Source organism: Podarcis raffonei, chromosome 15, assembly GCF_027172205.1.
Source record: "Podarcis raffonei isolate rPodRaf1 chromosome 15, rPodRaf1.pri, whole genome shotgun sequence".
Classification (NCBI taxonomy): Eukaryota; Metazoa; Chordata; class Lepidosauria; order Squamata; family Lacertidae; genus Podarcis; species Podarcis raffonei.
Window position 1 is genome coordinate 8,398,192 of NC_070616.1, and position 22,164 is coordinate 8,420,355.

Below are 22,164 nucleotides of genomic sequence, written 5' to 3' on the forward strand. Positions count from 1 at the left end.
AGAGCCAGGTGCAAATGCTAATGCTAATAATAACCACGTGTATTAATGGGTTACCGGTTTGTGCTCTCAGATGTTTCCTGGTGCCGTTTGTGATCCTTTTCCCTCCTCTCCCTTGGCAGGTGAAACTTGTCCGTTATATTGGCACCCAGCTTCAGTGCAAGTTGAATGTCCCCCTGAATGACAGGACAGTGGAGCTGAACAGTTACCCGCGCTTCAGCGACTGGCTGTATCTCGTCAACGTGAGGAAAGACGTCGTTCAGGTAAGGCGGTGGGAACGAGCTTCCTGGTCAGGAGAACGGAGCCGTTTCGTTGTCTAAAAGTCTCTCTGTGTACCCTTGAATTAATTAATTTATTTTAAAATTAATGGTAGATCTGTGGCCTGGGTACAGGCAGCGGCTGTTTTAGGTGCCTGACTGCATGTAATGCCAAACCCAGAAGTGACCTGAAAATGTCGCAAAAAGGGACCGAAGGGAGTGGGGGCAGAACCGTGTCTTTGCAGACTTTTTCAGTGGTGTTTCAAATATATATACAATTTTACTTAAAGGTGTGATGCCTTGGAACGTAACCCCCCCCCCTAAATTGGGAGCCACCTGTATTTTAAAAGATTTCCCCCCGTATTGGATAATGTACACTGTACTACTTTGTGTGTTTAGTTAGAACTAAGGCCCCCAGCTGCCCTATGCATTTAAAGCAGTATCATACTGCTTGAGCCATTGCTTTCCCCCAGAGAATCCTGGGAATGGTAGTTAAAGGAGCCGAGAGTGGTTAGAAGACCCGTATCCCCCTCAAAAGAACCTACAGTTCCCAGAATTCCCTGGGAAAAAGTCTTGATTGTTAAACCACTCTGGCATTTAGAGCATTGTGAGGGGAATTACAGCTTCTGTGGGAACAAAATAAAATAAATGAAATAAAATTTAAAAATTCCTTCCAGTAGCACCTTAGACACCAACTAAGTTAGTTATTGGTATGAGCTTTCATGTGCATGCGCACTTCTTTTATTTATTTTATTTTGTTTCGACTACGGCAGACCAACACGGCTACCTACCTGTAACTAGCTTCTGTGGGCTACACCAGCTTTTCATGGCCCCCCACAACACTTTCCGTCCGCTTCTCTCCTCTTCTGCAGTCAGACAGAATCTCCGCTGATGGAGATGGTTCTCCCTAATATCTGCTTTGAAAACGGCCTCTGCACATGCTCGGGAGTTCTTGCTTTTCTCCAGCTAGTTTGAGCTGAAAGAGGAGACCCACCCAGTTCGTGACATTCCTCACTTAGCTCACCCAATCCACAGGCTCTTTGGTTTATGAACTTAAGTTTTGTTCAGTCTTCTTTGATGCGGTGAATGAATTGTGACGTTATTGGTTTCCTATGAAAGCCCTGGAACAGGCTTGTAAATATTTTTTTGACCCCGCTCTGTCTAAAGGACATTTTCTTTGTATCTGTCACCCTGAAGGCGTAAGACCTAACCATTGCATGCCGCTGCCACTTGCAACTTCCAAATTCCACCAGAGGGCTGAGATTTTTGCACGCAGATTTTCTCACTTATCATGGAACATGGCAGAACTTCTCTCTCTCTCTCTCTCTTTGCAGAGCTCTTTGGGCTTACTGCAAAAGCAAAATGTCTGTGTATACGTGGAATTCTTTAGATTAACCTTATCTTGAAGCTGCAGCAGGGATGATGTCACTTCCTTATCTCATGTGTCCTCCAACACGTCAGTCACGATTTTAATTCGTTTTGTTACAGGGGGAACTAGAAAGCATGAGTGATGTTTTGGCCACCCAGGGATTCGATGGTCTCTCACAGTGATTTCCAGCTCTTAGGTGCTCCCTGCACTATGCATGTAAAACAGCCTTAAACAGTCATGGCTTCCCCCAGAGAATCCTGGGAACTGTAGTTTAAGGGTGCAAGAGAATTGGTAAAGGTAAAGGGACCCCTGACCATGAGGTCCAGTCATGGCCAACTCTGGGGATGTGGCGCTCATCTCGCTTTACTGGCCGAGGGAGCCGGTGTACAGCTTCTGGGTCTTGTGGCCAGCATGACTAAGCCGCTTTCTGGTGAACCAGAGCAGCGCATGGAAACGCCATTTACCTTCCCACTGGAGTGGTACCTATTTATCTACTTGCACTTTGACGTGCTTTTGAACTGCTAGGTTGGCAGGAGCGGGGACTGAGCAACGGGAGCTCCCCCCATCGCGGGGATTCGAACCGCTGATCTTCTGATTGGCAAGTCCTAGACTCTGTGGTTTAACCCACAGCACCACCCGCGTCCCTAAGAGAATTCTTAGGAGACCTCTATTCCCCTCACCGAGCTACAGTACCCAGAATTCCCTGGGAAGAGGGATTGACTATTAAACTGAGCTGGTGAGGGATTAGGGGTCTCCTCACAGTTCTCAGAACAAACTACAGTCCCCAGAATTCTTTGAGAGAAGCCATGATACTTCCTTAAATGAGTAGAGCATAGGTACCAACTCCCTGGGGCCCGGGGTGCCAGAGCACCCACAAAATTCCCCATGAAGGGGCCAGGTACCCACAAATTTTGGTGCCAGAGCCATGCACACTGTGTGGCACCCACAACCCTAGGTGCCCATGGTTGCGGGGCCAGGTTGGCACTCCTGGCAGACAGAGCCTTAATTTGAAATTTGTCTGCATGCCGAGTCTCAGGCCTGTTTTGAAGCTTGTGCCCTAGAAGCCTCGTTCTAAATCCGTCACAGTCACCCGGTTGCAGCAGAAGAGAAGCAATTTGCAGAGATTTTGGAGGGCTTTCTTTTTCATTGTGCGCAAGTTCCGTGGTCAAACTGTGGCAGGGAAAAACCGTTCCTGGGGCTATAGTTAAACCCAGGTTGAGGAACCTTTTCCTGGCCGATGGGATGAGTTCCGCTTCCCAGCTTTCCCACAGCCTGATGGAACGTATCTGAAGAAGTGTGCATGCACACGAAAGCTCATACCAAGAACTAACTTAGTTGGTCTTTAAGGTGCTACTGGAAGAAAAAAATTTTTTTGTTTTGACTATGGCAGACCAACACGGCTACCTATCTGTAACCTGATGGAACGAGGCAGCCTAATGGAATGCCTGCCTGTTACTTCGATTTAATTCCAGAAGGCTTCTTAATGATCTTTTAAAGGGCAATTCTTCCAAACTAGGGGGATGTTAACACCATGAAGGAAGACAGACACCTTTATCAATGTCAATTTCAGTGTTTGGGGGTGAAGGGGCTTGGTCAATATGCCCTAAGTGTGGGGTTGGGTGGGGGAGATGTTGCCAAAGTTGTCGCTGCCTATGTGCTTTCTCTGTCTCTCTTACCGGGCCCAATCCACCCCAAAGCAAATGCTCAAGGCACCTGGAGGCTTGTGTTCCTCCTTCTTTTTGTTATCACAACAGAGAAACGAGGGGTGCTGTGTCACCTTCCCTCTGGTGGCGTGTGAGCTTTGGCAGTTGCTGGGGGTGTGGTGACCCTCATTCTGCAATACTTGGGCCAGTAGTTTTCCATAGGGTTTGACTGAAGCGGGTGAGTGTATCTCAGCTGTGATGTTGATGTAACACAGCATTGGGGGTTTCTAGAATTACTTAAGCCCCAAAACGAAAAGTCCCCACCCCTAGGGTGTTTGTCAGTTTCACCAGAGATTTCAGTTCACTGCAATTGCAGAATGCAGAGAGGGAAAACACCGGTTCTGTGATGTCCAAGATGTTATCTCCCCTGCTTTGTCATTGCAGTTGTTTAAAATACAGTGGTACCTCGGGTTAAGTACTTAATTCGTTCCGGAGGTCCGTTCTTAACCTGAAACTGGTCTTAACCTGAAGCACCACTTTAGCTAATGGGGCCTCCCGCTGCTGCTGCGCTGCCAGAGCCCGATTCCTGTTCTCATCCTGAAGCAAAGTTCTTAACCTGAAGCACTATTTCTGGATTAGCGGAGTCTGTAACCTGAAGCGTATGTAACCTGAAGCGTATGTAACCGGAGGTACCACTCTAGTGGGAAGCAGGCCCAGCACAGGCGTTATATGCAAGGGGTGAGATCTTTAGCAAAAACAACAACAGTTACAGCGTGAAGAGTTTCTGCTCAGGGTGCCAGCCAACCCACTAGCTGTACTCCATTCCATTTCCCCTCCTCTTGGTTTTCTCTTTCTTCATCCTGAATGTCAGTCGGCATTCCATGGTCACTCTGCCTGCACAGCCATTGTGGTTCTCTCCCCCCCTGCCTTCTGCCCAAGCTTTATGGTACTTCGGCAAACTTCAGCTAGAAAAGGCTCTATCTAGCCTTGCCTTTTGGGTCTAGGTTTCTCCTTGCAGTGCGCCCTTTTTCTTTTAGGCAAGCATTTAAAATGTGGCTTGTCCACCTCCACCCTGAAGTGGTACAGTCTCACCTTTGGACTGTACCACCTTAATCTGCTGCATGGATACAGCCAGCCTGAGGCAGCTCTCACACATAATAATAATAATAATAATAATAATAATAATAATAATAATAATTTATTATTTATACCCCGCCCATCTGGCTGGGCTTTGAACGAATGTTTGTGGTGGGGCATGGGGTCGTGGAGGCTAGCTTCAACCCACTCACTGCCTGCAGTCTGCATGTGTTTCTTACAATGCCTGCAAAGTGGTGTAGCAATAAAACTCCTAACACATCTGCAAAGCTAAGCAGGGTCCACTATGGTTCCAAACTGGATGGGGGACGGCAAGTTGAGATTCCTGCATTACAGGGGGTTGGACTAGATGAACCTTGGGATCCCTTCTAACTCTGCAATTCTATGATTCTATGTTTGCATGATGCACAAAATTTACATGGGCTCTGTTCAAACTTCTGTGATGGACCTGGCAAACCTGTTGTTAGACTTCAATTCCCATCACCCTTCACTGTTGGCTACTGCGACAAAGGTTCATGGGAGTTGCAGTGCAGCAACCTCTGAAGGACCACAGTTCTCCCCCCTACCCGGCCATTCTTCTAGACCAGGCATCCCCAAACTTGGCCCTCCAGATGTTTTGGGACTGCAACTTCCATCATCCCTAGCTAACAGGACCAGTGGTCAGGGATGATGGGAATTGTAATCCCAAAACATCTGGAGGGCAAAGTTTGGCCATGCCTGTTCTAGACAGTGAACTTGGATAGATCATGAATGGAGATTTCAGTTCATTCGTGGGATATATCTTAATGTACAGACAGCTGTTCGACATGGGAAATACATTGCTTGCTCTTTGGGATAAGCCCCTGAGATCTCCTGAAATGAGAAATAAAAAAATTAAAGATAAGAATAGGCAGACTTGTGTAACTCTACCTTGGGCGTCAGCTACACTCCAAATACTGGTTTAAACAGTCATGGCTTCTCCCACAAAATTCTGGGAACTGTAGTTTGCTAAGCGGGCTGAAAGTTGTGAGGAGACCCCATTCCCTCTCACCGAACTACAATTCCCAGAGTGGTTTAACAATCCCTGCCTCTCCCCAGGGAATTCTGGGAGTTAAAGTTATGTGCAGGGAATAGGGGTCTCTTCACCGCTTTCAGCAGGATTCGATGGAGGAAGCCATGGCGGTTTTAAGTGGTCTGCTTCTTTAAGACCATAGGGGGTATATATGGGGCCAGGGCAAACTTGGTGGTTGAGACTCACCTGTAATCGTCATTAAAAAGGTAAAGATACCCCTGCCCGTACGGGCCAGTCTTGACAGACTCTGGGGTTGTGCGCCCATCTCACTTAAGAGGCCAGGGGCCAGCGCTGTCCGGAGACACTTCCGGATCACGTGGCCAGCGTGACAAAGCTGCATCTGGTGAGCCAGCGCAGCACACGGAAACGCCGTTTACCTTCCCGCCAGTAAGCGGTCCCTATTTATCTACTTGCACCTGGGGGTGCTTTCGAACTGCTAGGTTGGCAGGCGCTGGGACCGAGCAACGGGAGCGCACCCCGCCGCGGGGATTCGAACCGCCAACCTTTCGATCGGCAAGCCCTAGGCGCTGAGGCTTTTACCCACAGCGCCACCCGCATCCCACGTAATCGTCATTACTTGCCTGTTAATCTGAATGGCGCAGTGCAGTTTCATTTGCCTTTCCGCACAGATACTGTCCAGATAATGTTTGTCTGTTATGAAATAAATACGAAACAAGGCGGGGAATGGAGGTTTCTACTGAGAGACCCTGCTCTGTCTCTGTCCCTCCCTCCTCCTCCCCACAACTCTGCAGAGCCAGGGAGAAATTGCGCTTTCCCCATTTAAGTCCCTGCGTGGTGTTATGAGAAGGTCAAATACCAAGCAGGGGCTGAAACATCATGCTCACTTTGAGGGGCCTCTTCCTTTCCCAGCCACCAACCTTTCTTTATATTTATATATACAGTGGTACCTCGGGTTACATACGCTTCAGGTTACAGACGCTTTAGGTTACAGACTCCGCTAACCCAGAAATAGTACCTCGGGTTAAGAACTTTGCTTCAGGATGAGAACAGAAATTGTGCTCTGGCGGCGCGGCAGCAGCGGGAGGCCCCGTTAGCTAAAGTGGTGCTTCAGGTTAGGAACAGTTCCAGGTTAAGAGCAGATCTCCAGAACGAATTAAGAACTTAACCTGAGGTACCACTGTATAATATTTTTATTAAATTTTCAACAAAAATAACACAAAAAGGGAAAAAAGGCGAACCTTTCAAATGTGTTAATGAAAGGGAAAATGCTCAGTTCATCATTGATGCGCTGAGGTCAATACCTGGGACGAATTCTCCTGGAATCCATTTGGGAATGTGGAAGGTTCGATTCTGATGTGGGAAGCATTGTTGGAAATGTCTGGGCGGGTGATGTTTTGTCCGCCCTCCTCTCCATTGATAGTTCTTTGGAACTTTTCGTGGGAAAGGTTATGTTCCCGTGAAGGCTGTCCTTTGGGGTCTTTTAGGCAAGAAGAGTGGAAAGAGATTTTCTTCTGTGGCAGTGGGAAACAGTTCTTTGTAAACGTTGAAAGAAAGTAGAACCAAACAGTTTTTCTCGGCATTTAAGTTTGCACAGAGTTTGGTCCCCGAGCTGCCACTGGGGACTTTTCTATGAAGTATATGGTAGGCAGGTGCTTCAGCAAATTGTTGCAGCGTGGAGTTGTGCCTGCTCAGGGTGCCAGCCAGTCGGTCGTGCCCTTTCCTGCAGTATTCCATTCAGCCCTATCTCCCAACAACGGTAGCATTGCTTGTTTGTGCTAGATCCCCCAGTAGGCTGGTTTTGGTCTCCTTAAGATCACTCCTCCCCCATAAGTTATTTTGTACTTCTGCAAAGCACATACCTGCCGATCCGTCGCTTGTGCATGATTGGTGCCGTTTTAGTTACATAATATTCATCATTATTTTTTAGTTACTTTATTTAACAAAAAACCCTAGCTTAACAGGATAAAATACACCACTACAGAAGGATCCATGGTGGAAAAAAATGAGTTTGCCATGAGTATATTGGATATCATTTATTTTTGACGCTTTTTACTCCATCCATTTCCCACCAACCATCTCAGGGTGTTGTCAAGAGAGTGTGTGAGGGAGTGAGTCTCGGGTACAAAGTCAGGGAGCAGCAATGTGACTGGGTCGGGGTTCGAATCTCGCGTTTCCCAGGCTTAGTCCACCACCCTGTCGGTCGTTGTTTAACCAAAGAACAGGCTGCCTCCTTTTCATCTCTGGTTACCCCGCAAAAACTTGTCCTGCAAATAGACCATTAGAGCAGATGGAGATGAACTCTTTAGCTGGGGAAGGTGCTCATGGGAGAACTGGCTTTCTATCTGAGGCTGCATATGCACCATATCTTTAAAGCACCCTCTCCCAAGAACCCTGGAAATGGTAGTTTGCCCTTCATAGAACTACAGTTCCCAGACCCTCAACAAACTACAGTTCCCATAAATCTTATTTTTGGGTGGGGATGTGTTTTGAATGCACTTTAAAGTTATGGTGTGTACACAGCATTGTTCTGCACATAAATTTGTTTTATACAGAATATGTGGAATACAACATAACTATTCCAATTCTATGGAGGAGGGAAATCCTTTTAAGGTTTATAATTAATATATGTGATCTAGTATTTACCGAAATGTAAATACAGAGGAAATGGGTAATCAAATGGTGTCCTCCACTATTGAAACTCACAGTATCTATTTATCCAGGCATGGTTTTTTTAAACCCGCACTTTTATAAATATATCTAGTCTATTCCCTGAACCTCCCAAAAACACTTTAGGTATTGTGTTGCCAGATATCTTGGTCTGAGAAGGGAACTGTTAACACGGACATCAAACAAGCCCCTATTTTTAAAATCTCGGAAAACGTCGTAGGATCTGAACTTCCCTCCACCTTTCGAACACAAACAAGCAGCAGGTCTCTCCCCACCGCCCACCTCCTCTCAGCCGATTTGCTCCCCTCCTGCTCTGCCAAATCCCAAAAATAAATCTGGCAGGCACTGGGGAGGCTGGAAAGCCTGGGACCACCCTCCTTTTCAGAAATAGCCTGCCGGCTACAATTTAAAATATCTGCTGACTCCACCACATCGGGCAGAGAGAGGCTTGCCTTTTGCTGGGCTGGCTGGCTGGCTTTACCCCTCCCCTATCCAGTCTGGTATCAATCTTGGGAAAACTCCAGTTTGTGGCTTGTTGATTATTATTTTTTTAAAACTCCCTTTTCATTTTTTTGCTGCTGCTGCTAATTTGAAAATTCAAAAGCCTATGGTGGATTTTTTTGTAAACAAAACAAGGCAAATGACAGCTTGTAAAATTCTGTAGTTTGGGGGGGGGCGTGAAGAGATTACAGTGCGGTAACAATGCAGTGCTTGTGGAATTGGGCCACGGCAAGAAGTCCTGAAGACCTGAACGGGAGCCAGCCAGTCACGCTGCGAAGTGTGAGAGGCCTCGCCTGTCCCGAGATGGCGGTTCCTGAGGTGAGTTCAGAGAGTGTCTGCTGTGGTTTCTGCTACTGAAATCAGTATATTTTTAATAAAATAAATAAATACCACCTGGAGAAAAGAGGGAATGGTAGAGTGAGCTGGATTTGTGGAGGCTGTTAGGAGAAGAGGCAGCTGTTTGAACTCAGGGGCTACAAAGAACCGATCTACCCATTTCACAGGAGGAAGCGGCAAGGTAGATTGAGAAAGGAGACGATTCGGCAAAGTTAAGACTCTGGACTTAGTGGTCTCAACTGAGAGGGGTCCCCCCCTTTCCCATACCCCTCCAACATTCCTCAGATGAAAATAGGGACATTTCTCATTCACGCCCCCTGCCAATTGATCCTCCTCAGCCCCTCAATTTTGCCCCCCCCCCGCAGGGCATTTCCACTACCACTATACCAATGGAGGACAGCCCTCGAGAAAACCCCCCGATCCTGATTTTATTTCATTCTTTGGTGTGTTTGCAAACAGAAAAGCACACACCAACAAATAAGTCTTAGGAAGGAGCAAGATCAGACGCTGACGCACAAAGGCTTTCTTTTTTTAAACAAAAACAAACCCCTAGACTTCTTGCGCTCTTCTCTTCTCCCCCTTTCTTCCCATCCAGGGCGGTCCTGCCCTCTGCCTGCCCCTCAAAGCCTCGCAGCCGAACCTCTCTTCCTGCTTTTCCACCCTCCAGCAGCCGCTATGAACAGCCCTCATCCTGCTCCCCGAGCTCAGCTGCAGCGCTGGCAGGGGAAATGGGGGTGTTCTGGGATCAAATCAGAAGCCAGGGTGGCTTTTGTAATTCTGGGACCGTCCCTGGGAAATGGGAAACTTGGAGGGTACGCCCTCTCTTATTTTAGATGTTGAAGTGCATTACGTGACTGACTTTGCTCTGCTAATTTTGTGGGGAGCCCCCAAAGTCCAGCCTCAGTATAGACTATACCATGGGTAGGCAACCTAAGGCCCGGGGGCCAGATCCAGCCCAATCGCCTTCTAACTCTGACGGTCTGGGAATCAGCGTGTTTTTACATGAGTAGAATGTGTCCTTTTATTCAAAATGCACCTCCAGGTTATTTGTGGGGCCTTGCCTGGGGTTTTTACATGAGTAGAATGTGTGCTTTTACAGTGGTACCTCAGGTGACATACGCTTCAGGTTACATACGCTTCAGGTTACAGACTCCGCTAATCCAGAAATAGTGCTTCAGGTTAAGAACTTTGCTTCAGGATGAGAACAGAAATCGGGCTCCAGCGGCGCGGCAGTAGCAGGAGGCCCCATTAGCTAAAGTGGTGCTTCAGGTTAAGAACAGTTTCAGGTTAAGTACAGACCTCCAGAACGAATTAAGTACTTAACCTGAGGTACCACTGTATTTAAAATGCATCTCCGGGTTATTTGTGGGGCCTGCCTGGTGTTTTTACATGAGTAGAATGTGTGCTTTTATTTAAAATGCATCTCTGGCTTATTTGTGAGGCATAGGAATTTGTTCATTTCCCCCCTCCAAAAAAAAAAATAGTCCGCCCCCCCACAAGGTCTGAGGGACAGTGGACCGGCCCACTGCTGAAAATGTTTGCTGGACTATACTGAGCTAGATGGATCAGTGGTCTGGCTCCATATAAGGCACTTTCCTATATTCCCTTCTGTGGCTGGTTTCACCTGGGAGCTCTGGATTAGAGCTCCAGAATGGTGCTGATCACAGGGAGATCTGCCTTCAATATGCCACTTGAACGAAAACCCCCCCGAACCTCTGAGCAGTTAACAGAAATGTAAAATTCTTACTGTAAACATCTTTAAACGCTAGCTGGATTAGAATAATCAGAGCAAATTATTTATATGTACCTGTTTAAAGCAAAATAAAAGTTTTTTTTTTAAAAAAAGAATAATCAGAGCAGAGAAAGTTTAATAAAGTAAGAAGGAAGGTGAAAAGAAAAGGGGTAAAGGAGCATTTTGGATATGCTTGTTGAATAGGAGAAATTTTAATGGACCACGGAAGGTGGGGAAAGGGAAGTCGCAGATAATGAGATGGTTTCAATAATTATGTATTCGCTGCAAAATTGAAAATGATAAACAGAATGTTTTTAAAAAATCGAAAGTTCTTGGTGGACGAAAATTTAAAAGCAAGTCTACCAAAGCATTCTACGAAAGTATGGTTAAAATCCATGGTAGCTAAAAAAAGAGATGAAGCACATGTCGGCCTTCTGTGTGTCTGGCTCACCTTGGCTGTGCAAAAACGTTCTCGGCAGGTGCTGAAATAGTGCAGCAAAGGTGCTTGCTTCATGTCAGCAGGCAGGAAACTCCAACTTGCATACGCTGCCACACTAAAATATGTGTTGCTTTCAAGTGCAGGGCGAGTATTTTGAGGCACCTCTAACAGGGCCAGTCACACAGATTGGAGCAGTCAAGTTGGCCCAGAATTCTAGGTTCAGAAGGGGCCACAAGGATCATCTGTCTAGTCCAACCCTCCACAATGCAGGAATCCTTTGGTGATCCTGCAAGTTAACTTTGCCTTAAGCTGTTAAGGGCTATGCATTCTAATCGTAGCACCTTCAACACCAGGGTGCTGATTGGCAGGTGGGCAGCCGTGCTCGTTGCATCCTCCAAACCTGAGCTCGCGGTTGTATTTTTCCCAAGTGTTAAGCCAAGAGCAGGCCTCCCCTCCCTCTCTTTCTCTCTGTCCTGGATAGCGGAGAGGCAGGTGGACAGAACCACCAGTGGCTATTAGACACAACTGCAATGGTTCTCCCTCCGCTGTTGAAGGCAGTACAGGTGTAACCCCCCCCCTTTACGTGCGATTGCCTCACGCGCAACGTGCGGTGCAGGGAAATGAGTAAATAAATAGAATCAGACCAGGACAGGGGTCAGCAAACTTTTTCAGCAGGGGGCCGGTCCACTGTCTCTCAGATCTTGTGGGGGGCCAGACTACCGGTATATTTTGAAAAAAAATATGAATGAATTCCTATGCCCCACAAATAACCCGGAGATGCATTTAAAATAAAAGCACACATTCTACTCATGTAAAAACACGCTGATTCCCGGACTGTCTGCGGGCCGGATTTAGAAGGCGATTGGGCTGGATCCGGCCCCCGGGCCTTAGTTTGCCTACCCTTGGACCAGGAAATGGCGAGAGAAAGCCGGAGATTCCTTGTGGCTTGGAAGGAGACCCTCCCTGGAGCTCAAAGAGGATGTCGGAGACGGTGGAGAAAGTCTCAAAGAGACCAGAGGTGCAGCCGGGCTTTGCTGAGGCTGCTCAGCCTCACTGCCTAACAGCTGATGCGTGGAATGTTACCCCTGCGTAAGTGGGTGGGAATGCCTGTATTCCTCTGAATATTAGTTCCTGGAAATCACAAGCAGGGACAGCGCTGCTGTGCTCCAGTCCTGTTTTTAGGCTTCCCATAGGGGCATTTATTTACTGCATTACATTTATCTACTGTTTTTTCATCCAAAGAGATCAAGGTGGTGTGCGTAGTTCTCTCCCCCCACCCCCGTATTTTACTCTCGCAACAACCCTGTGAGGTAGGCTAGCGCCAAGAGACCGTGAATGGCTTACGGTCACCCATTCAGCTTGACGGCTGGGCGAGGATTCCAACCATGGTTTCCCAGGTCCTTAGCCTGACACTCTAAACCAGTGTTTCCCAAAACTTGGGTCTCCAGCTGTTTTTGGACTACAATTCTCATCATCCCTGACCGCTAGTCCTGCTAGCTAGGGATGATGGGAGTTGTAGTCCAAAAGCAACCCAAGTTTGGGAAGCCCTGCTCTAAGCCATTACCCTACACTGGCATCTGGCTGAGAACAGGATGCTAGGTGGGCTTTTGGCCTGATCCTGCTCTCGATGTTCTTAAATAATGAAGAAAGCACTGCCAGGAACAAAACACCTTCCCTTTGGCAGTTTTCTCCTCCCTCAAATCCCTTCCTTCCCCTGTGTATGCATATTTGCGTGTGTGAGAGCGATGACAGATCTCAAACCAGTTTTTAGCAAGCTGCCTGGTTTCCAAGGCGGGCCTGAGCTGGCCCCGCTCTCTCCTAGCAGGGGTTCTCGTCAATCAAGTTTCCGTCTGTAGCGTTTGATTGCTGGGAGAGGCTGGAGTTCACCGGTGGGGTGCGTTTTGTGGGGAGATCCTGACCCCGCAAAGAGACTTAGGTGGCCGGAGGGAATGTTTGAACAGGCTCCTGCTTTTCCTAGCTGGCTGTGAGTGCACCTTTATAATGTGTGGATCGGTATACAAGTGCCATTTTCTGCACAACTTTGCTCTCTCTCTCGCTCTCTGCCTCCCCAGCCTCCTTGTATTTCTGCTTGTGGATTTGAGACTGCGCTGATGCAGTCCTGGTTTATTTCCCTCTTGTTTTGTTTTGTTTGTGGTGTTTGCGCTTCAGATCTAGCAAAAAGCCCCCCCCCCCTTTCTTCTTCTGAAAAAACGTTCATGTGAAGACTGGCTTGTACTAGTGGGGGGAATCTATTCATTGCACAGGGGGGTAGGGCTGGGCCAATCATGTCTTTTGGATCACGTGAAATAAGGGGGCCTCTGAGCTAGTTCAGAAAGTCTTCTGCCTGCTGCCCTAGCAACTGCAGCCTTTTTGCATTTCTGAGCTTAGCAGGGGAAAGGTTGGTGCTTAAAGTATGACTCCCAGGAAGGGGTTGAACCTCAGGATTTCTCATTTTTTTGTAACTAAGCATTGGTGTGCCCGTGTCTTGCAGGGAGGAGGGTATTTTTCTGTTGGGGTTGCAGAATCTGAGATAGGAGTAGGAGCAGCAGAAATAATAATAAATAAGAATCGTGTTCTTTGGGCTGGCTTCATAGCCAAATAGGTCCTCCTCACCCTTCAGATGTCCCCGGATTTACAGAAGCTGTCTCAGTTTCTGATTTGATCCTGGAATGCCCTGCTTTTCCTTAGGACATCCCTGGAGGAAGGGCATTCTGGGAGGCACAACCACAAAGAAGACCCCGCTTTCTTGTTGCTGCTAGATAACACTCACTAGGTCATGGAATTATACTGACAAGGCGTCCTCCAAAGATCTTGATGGTCTACTGCAGGCACCCCCCAACTTGGCCCTCCAGATGTTTTGGGACTACAACTCCCATCATCCCTAGCTAACAGGACCAGTCATCAGGGGTGATGGGAATTGTAGTCCCAAAACATCTGGAGGGCCGAGTTTGGGGATGCCTGGTCTGCTGGGTCTGGGTGGAGTGTTACGCTTTAGGAAACCTGGTCCCAAGCTGTTCTGTGCATTGTATGTTAACCACACCTTGAAGACGACTCTGTCATTGAGAGGCAGCCAGTCCAGTACCTTTGGCACTAATGTAATACAGTGGTACCTCGAGTTACAAACGCCTCAGGTTACAAGCGCTTCAGGTTACAACCTCCGCTAACCTGGAAGAGTTAGCTGGAGTTGAGAACTTTGCCCCAGGAAGAGAACGGAAATTGTGTGTCAGCGGCACAGTGGCAGCAAGAGGCCCCATTAGCGAAAGCACACCTCTAGTTAAGAACAGTTTCAGGTTAAGAATGGACCTCCGGAACGAATTAAGTTCGTAACTAGAGGTACCACTGTACATGGGCAGTCAGATCTTCCCGTTAGTAACCCAGCCACTGAATTCTTCACCAGTTTCAACCTCTGCACCAACCTCAAGGGCAGACCTCCACAAAGTGGGCTACAGTAATCCAACCGTGAGGTTCCCGGGGCATGAATCACAGTGGCTAAAATGCCGCTATCCAGAAAAGGGTGCTGTTGGTGCACCAACTGCTCTGGTAATCGGTTACCTGAAGCTAGGAGCACCCTCAAACGACATACCTGTCTCCTTCAGGGGAAGGGCAAACCTGTTCCAAACAGGCAAGCTTCCCAGTTCTTGGGAACCCCTCACGGTGTCTGCCTTATTGAGTAATTGCATGAACTTTGTGTGTGCTGGTGTTGTGCATCTTTCCTGGTGCTGATGGTGGGGACCTATGGGTCTCCAGATGTTGCATCATTCGCCTCTGATCATTGGCCATGCTAATGGGAGTTCAGTGCACCTGGAGGGCTGCTGGTCCCGTCCCCCCGCCCAAACACTTTAAAGTCTAGCAAGCTAAAGGGATAGTCCTTCCTGGAAGCCCATTCATAGAGCAGCTGCAAGGGCAAGCTAAGCACTCACCTGATTTTCCCTTGGGGTTGAACCTGGGACCTTCTTCAGGCACAGCAGATGCTCTCCCACTGAGTCACTATTTATTCAAAATAAATAGACTTCAGTTGACACATTAAGCAGCCTCTCTACTTTCTTGTGCTTACAAGAAAGTCCAGCCGTGGGCTTTTTTTTTTTTAAAAAAAGGGGGAAATGAACACCCAGGAAGGCTGCAGTTTGCAGCCTGCTGATGAGATTATTTGCAGGCTATGAAAAATCCTCAAAATACCTCCTGGGCTTCTTCAGATTCAAGGTAAGCACCACAAAACTCCACCCCCCCCATGAGAATTCTTTTATAATTCTCTTTATCCTTTTGACCATTTTTCAGATGCAATTTCTTTTCTTGGTGATTGATGGAGAAAACAGTTGGGGGGGAAACTGGAGGAGAAATTTTCGGTACAATGCTAGTCTGAGCGTGGGATCCTCCTGGCTAGGTTTGACAGACTCCACATGGCAAGGAAAGAGGCAATTACTTTCCTGAGCATGCTGAGATGCTTTTCTTTTATTTTTTACTTGGAGGTGGTGCGCCAGCCCCCTCTCCCTGTAGGCTAGACCTCACCATTGTGGAGGGTTATTGAAGGCAATACATGCTACTCAGTGCATGCTTAAAACTATGGAACTCGCTCCTGCAGTGATGGGCACCAACTTAGATGGTTTTGAAAGAGGATTGGACAGATTCATGCAGGAGAAGGCTTTCCATTGCTACCAGGGATGATGGCTATGCTCTGCCACCACAGTTGGAGAACCTAATGATTCTGAATACCAGGAGGGGAGAAGGCTCTTGTGTTCTGGTCCTCCTTGCAGGTTTCTCGGACGGATCTGGTTGGCAACGGTGAGAACAGGATGCTGGGCTGCAGGGGCCATTGGGATGATCAGCCAGGGCTCATCTTATGTCCTTACTTTCTCCCACTGGTTGCTGTATCCTTCATGGTTTTGGGGTTTTTTTTAATCCATTGTTGTTTTACACCATGGCGATCCTGCAAGCCTACTTAACTGCATCCTTGTATGAAAACAGCGTTTTAGGAACATGCCCGTCAGGCAGCAAATTCCTTACTTGAGAACTTCCCTGTGTCTGGTATTTTGGTTAGGCGTTACCTATGGGCTTTCAGACATACCTTCATAATCATAAGGACCAGAAACTTGCTTTAAAAGATTCTTAGGAAACTGGATTCTGCAGCCAGTACCATGCACCACACAGCTTTTTAAAGCAACTTTCAGCATGCATGGAGCCCTGCCTCGGATATAATGGTAAAATATCAAGGTGTTCTTCTATAGCCTCACACCGATTATTGTGGGACGTACGGTTTCTTCTGCTTCTTTAGGAAATTTAGGGCTGTGGAGCCAGTGGTCTTATGCCACACACACACACACACACACACACACACACACTCCTCAAGCCGGGGGGGGGGCTCTGCCTGGCTCTTGGGACCATGCCCCCTCCCAGCCATGCCTCCTCTCCCCTGGCCATGCCCTGGCCTTGCTGCACACCATTACTTAGTGTTTTTGCCTGGCTGGAATGTGCCCTCGATCTCTGACAATGCCTCTTCGCTTGCCTGGATGGAGGAGAGAGGAGGAGGGGACCCTGGAGATGAGGTGAGACCCTGGAGAGTGGCTGCCAGTCCGTGTAGACCAAGGGTCAGCAACCTTTTTCAGCTGTGGGCCGGTCCACCGTCCCTCAGACCATATGGGGGGGCTGGTCTATATTTTGAAGAAAAAAATGAACGAATTCCTATGCCCCACAAATAACCCAGAGATGCATTTTAAATAAAAGGACACATTCTACTCATGTAAAAACATGCTGATTCCTGGACCGTCCGCAGGCCGGATTTAGAAGGCGATTGGGCCGGATCCAGCCCACGGGCCTTAGGTTGCCTAACCATGGTGTAGACAGTACTGCATTAGATGGCCCAGTTCCCCAGTTTCCTACAGATGAGGTTCTAAACGCCCAGAGGCACTGAGTGAGTGCCTGGATTGGGGGGGGGGCATTGTTGCGATGAGGAGATCCTGCTCACTGAGACCTATCTACTTGAGAGCTCAACCTTTCTGGAATGCCCTCCCAGCAGATAAAATGGGGCGGGCGCAGCCCCTTTCGTTGCACGTGGTATTTCTAATATAGCGTGTTTTTCCAGCAAATCCTCCTAGGAATGAGCTCAGAGATCAAGTCTAGTTTTTAGTTTATTTTTGTCTCTTGGAACTTATTTTAAGATCCTGCTTAAACTAGTGACCAGCGGTTTCTTAATTGCGTTGGCGGGAGGTGGGGGGGGGGGACAGACACGGAGATGAATCATATTGGGCTAATCTCCCAAGGATGCTGTGGAGCAGTTTGTGTGTGTGTGTCTCTCTCTCTGTGTGTTTTAAATGTTAATCTGCCACATATGTACAGTGTGTGAGAGTGGCTCTTTTAAAGAGAGCCTCTTTATTTGTTCCATTACAGCCCCACTGGGTTTAGCTCTGTGTGTGTCTGTGTGTGTGTGTGTGTGTGTGTGTGTGTGTGAGAGAGAGAGAGAGAGAGAGAGAGAGAGAGAGAGAGAAAATAAATAAATGAGAGAGAATATGCATGCACCCACATTGCATGTCGTGAGGGCCGGCAGCAGGCTATGAAAATCCTGTCTGAGCTCTTCCAATTCAAGGTCGTTGGGATTGTTTAAATATAATCTCCTTATACTTTTTTCCTACAACTCGCCATTCCGGTGTTCTAAAATTAAATTCCAGGCGAGGGACTACAAGCGGGGGGGGGGGGAGGGAATCTCAGGCCGAGACTGCGCATGGACCACACATTTAAAAGCACATGACTTCCTCCAGAGAATCCTGGGAACTGTAGTTTTGCTGCCTCACTGAACCACAATTCCCAACAGCCTTTAACAAACTTCTGTGTGCACACCATACATTTAAAGAACGTGGCTTCCCTCAAATAATCCTTTAGAACTGTAGTTTGCCCCTCACAGAGTTACAGTTCTTGACACCCTTAACAAACTACTGCGTATGCACCGTACATTTGAAACCCATGGCTTCCCCCAGAGAATCCTGGGAACCATTGTTCACCTCTCGCAGTGCTACAGTTCCCAGCACCCTTAACAAACTGCAGGATTCTTTGGAAAAAACAAAGGGAAGAAATCCCTGCGGGTGGATAGGCAGAACCCTTTTCCTTGATACATTAGATGTCTGCGTGCAGGGAATGTTTTTGAGAGGAGGAGTCTTGCCTGGCTAGCCCCCTCCTGTACCCTGAAGCTGTTCAGTCTTCCTGACACCTGTTTTCCACCTTGGTATAAACTAGGCCTCAGCACTGATTGTGAAGTTGGAGCGTTCAGCTGATCGCCTGCTAATAATAGCTTGCTTTAGTTCAAATGTGCGCCGGATGGGGAGACATTCCTGCCCGCTGCCGCCCCAAGCTCTGTGTATCCTTCAGCCCTTTAATCCTGCCCTGTGGATCCCTCCACCTTCTGCCTGCTCCTGCCATGCCCCCCCCCCACGTGCAGAATGAGGCCTATTACGGAGCCAGATCTCCCCTCAGCAGCCTCAGCAGGATTCAGTTCCGACAAACAAATCTCTACCATCAGTCCCAACCCCCTTTCTTTGCTAGTTTGGGCCGAATGGCATGTTGCATTAATCACACGTTTCACTGCAAGTAGCACCTTCGAGGGCAAATAGCAACTGTGGAAGCAGGAGATTGGAGGTGGGTTTTGGGCAGTGTGCTGGCAGAGGAAAACCACATGCTTGTACTTTGCCAGAGGCACCCTCAAACCTGGATGTAATGGGAAACTTGTAATGTGGAAAGTTGTGGCGGCACTTGAGAACAGGAGTGTGGCGAGCAAAGAAGATATTGCTCTTGGAAACCTGGATAAAATGCACTCTAGTCCATCATTGATGGACGCTGCCTTCATTCTAAAAGTTGCTTTCCACCATAATGAGGACTGCATGCTTAGCTTGTTTAACAAAAGTCAATGTTTCGATAGTCAGGGATTCGGTGGGTATCTCAGGGCTTCCTTTTGTGCATTGCTCCACTCCTTAAAAATATGTAGGCTGGGTGACAAACCTTCGTCCAGGAGCCTCTGCAAAAGAATCCGGCTCTGTCATTTGTAAAAATGCAAAGAAACTTAATCTGCAGATTGCATCTTTTTTAGACAAAATGTTCCTTAGGACTGTTCTCTCTTGCACACGTGTGCCTGCCGCACTTGCTCGCATGCGCTCGCATTTGTATGATAGCAGCTTTTCTTTTGGATCTGGGTGTGAGCCAGCCCGTTGGTGAGAATTAACAGCGTGTTCCGGAACCCAATTCAGACACCAGATTATGTGCGAAGACGGCAGAATAAAAGAGGGAGGGTGCTGCTTTGCCCAGCTTGATAATGATAATAAACAGGCTAGATTGTGCCTGCTGTCAGGGGTACGAGCTATTGATGGCATTTCTCATGCAAGGACCCCAAAGGCACTTGTGATGTCACTGTTCTTGGTTTCATCTTTACCTTTGTGGAGATTCAATAGTGTGTTCTGTTTGGGGAAATTCTGATGAAAATAGACGGTTTCAGAACAGGTCTTTTTGGTGCCATTTCCCTTCCTACCCTGTCTTTGGCTTTGCTTGCCCACAATGACTTTTAGTCTGTTTGTTTTTGGCAACCTCCAGGTCTCGTCCCCCCCAACATTGTGACTACACCGCAACATCCTTGGTGTCCAAAAAGCAAAGCACTGCAGCCAGTTGGATGAAACAGGTGTTTGGGCAAATGAGAGCCGCTGAGGGACCACAGAGGCAAAAAAGGGGAAATGGTGCAGAGAAGCAGCGCTTGCTGCCAGGGAAGCAAAAAGGTCCCAAAGAGCATTAAGCATCTAAATATTTGGCAAGGTGTGCCATTTTCAGCAATTTGTTTGGCTGCCTTGAATGCTGTTACACAGGCGATATCCTCCCCATACTTTCAGTAGTTAGGAGGTCTCCTGTTCTCCTCATGGAACTACAGTTCCCAGAGTGGTTTCACAGTCAATTCCTCTAGGAATTGTAGTTCTGTGAGGGAAATAGGGTTCTCCTAACAACTCTCTGAACCTTTATCAAACAGCATTCCCCAGGATTCTCTGGGGGGGAGCCATAGCTGTCTAAAGTGGTATGATACTGCCTTAAATGTGTAGTGTAGATGGGGCCTCGGCTGGTTTGCTCTTATGTATGATTGGATCAGGGCCTAAACACAGGGTTTCCCAAACTTGACTCTCCAGCTGTTTTTGGACCATCACCCCTAACTAGCAGAACCAGTGGTCAGGAATGATGGGAATGGTTGGGAGTCAAGTTTGGGAAACCCTGGCCTAAAACCACGCTTCAGCTGGGTTAGAATAATATAGAATAATATAGACCTCTGGCTAAGTGTTGTTCCTTGACCCAAGGGCTAGGAAAAGTCAGGACTCCCAGTTGGTATGGGCAGGGTCAGCACCTACAGCCATTTTAGTGTCTCCATGATGCCCTTGAATGTTGTTGTTATTCTTTATTCAATTCCTAGGCCTCCTTTTATCTGAAGATGACAGGGTGGTGTTGTGTTGAGGCATTGTGTGTGGGGAAAATGGCTTCCCTCAGCAACAGCGCAGCAGGCCTTGGGGCATGGTTTTGGCTCTCCGGGATCACCTGAGCCTAGAACCAGGAGGATTCCTATGCTCCATCCACACTATGCATCTAAAGCCCTATTATGCCACTTTAACTGTCATGGCTCCCCCCCCCCAGAGAATCCTGGGAATTGTAGTCAGGGGATTATAGATATGTGGGTGGTGGTAAACTACAGTTCCCAGGATTCCTTGGGGGACAGCCATGATGGCTGGAGTGGTACGGCATTGCTTTACATGTATGGTGGAGATGAGGCCTGAGTTGTGTTTGACGTCCCAACGTTGAACCTTCCCACAGTCTCCATGTCTGACCTATGGGCTCTATTGCTGTGTGGATTGGGGAACCGGTCCCTGCCCCTTGGAGTCAGCTGGTTCGAGTCTGCACCACCTGACGGTGATGCCACCCCAAGTTTCATTTGCGCTCATGTTAAGATGCTTGTTTTGGGAAAAGAGGAGGGAGGGAAGGAAGGAGGAAACGGATTGGAAGCATTCCTAAAAGAAGCAGTTGTCTCGTGCAAGTGCATGCTAACTCTGTCCTTATATCATCTGGTGTCGGAACGAGCTTCCGGAACACTCAGCAACTCTCTCGCTTCGTGACTTGGATTCCAGCCTGGTTTTTTAAGTTATCAAACTCTCTTGTTTCTTTTCTTCCCAGCATGCCTCTTGCTTGCATGTGGCGGATCTTCTTCCTCCCTCCTGTCTTCTGTTCTTGGTGGTGGGGGTCCAAAGATTGTCTCTTCAGAAGCTGGCATCGCGTAGGGCAAGAGTGGGGAACCTCTAGCCTTCCTGATGTCACTGTACTACAACTCCCATCAGCCGCAACTAGCAGGGATGGTGGCCAGGCAGTTGTAGTTCAGGGCAAAAGGTTTCCCCCCCATCCCTTAGAGCAGCGGTTCTCAACATGTGGGTCCCCAGATGCTGTTGAACTACAACTCCCATCACCCCTAGCTAGCAAGGCCAGAGCTCAGGGATGATGGGAGTTGTAGTCCAACAACATCTGGGGACCCACAAGTTGAAAACTGCTGCCTTAGAGGGTCAAACTAGGACCAGGGAGGATGAGTTTGAATCTCTTTCAGACCATGATTCTCGCTAGGTGACCTTGGGCCCATCTCTTTCACCCTGAGGAAAATTTGGAAGACAAAGTTTATTGTTGAAAAATATGTGGCAGTGAAAGGGAAATGGTGGCTGGGCTATAATTCCCATTGGCCCCTGCTAGCATGGCCAATAGCCAGGGATGATGGGAGTTGTAGTCCAGTAACGAATGTTCCTAACCCCCGGTGCAGGGGCCAAAAGTTTGCGCTATGAATCAGGACATCCCTTGTTTAAATCTCATGTCTGTTATGGACTCACTAGATGCCCTTTGGCAAGTCATTCTCTTTCTCAGCCTCGGCCCTCTCCCACCATATGGGGGATACTAAAACTGCACTTACTGTGGGATGCATAATATCATGAGGATGGGATAGGAAGATGGGGGGGGACGGGGTGGTGGTGGCAGAGAAATAAAAGGGGGTGTCCTGTTCACTCTGGCCTCTGGCTCCAGCCCTACTTACTGCTTGCACATGAGAAAATGCAGTCCTCAGTGGCCAAAATATCCCATG

At 47.9% G+C, this 22,164-nt stretch overlaps 1 protein-coding gene across 1 annotated transcript in view; it reads left to right on the forward strand.

Annotated features, from left to right (window-relative positions):
- Positions 1-22,164, forward strand: part of KSR1 (kinase suppressor of ras 1) — a 108,200-nt gene that overhangs the window by 56,441 nt on the left and 29,595 nt on the right. The window contains exon 2 of the mRNA XM_053367924.1: positions 120-260. Within this exon, the coding sequence (XP_053223899.1) occupies positions 120-260 (141 nt within the window). The remainder of the gene's footprint in view (positions 1-119; positions 261-22,164) is intronic.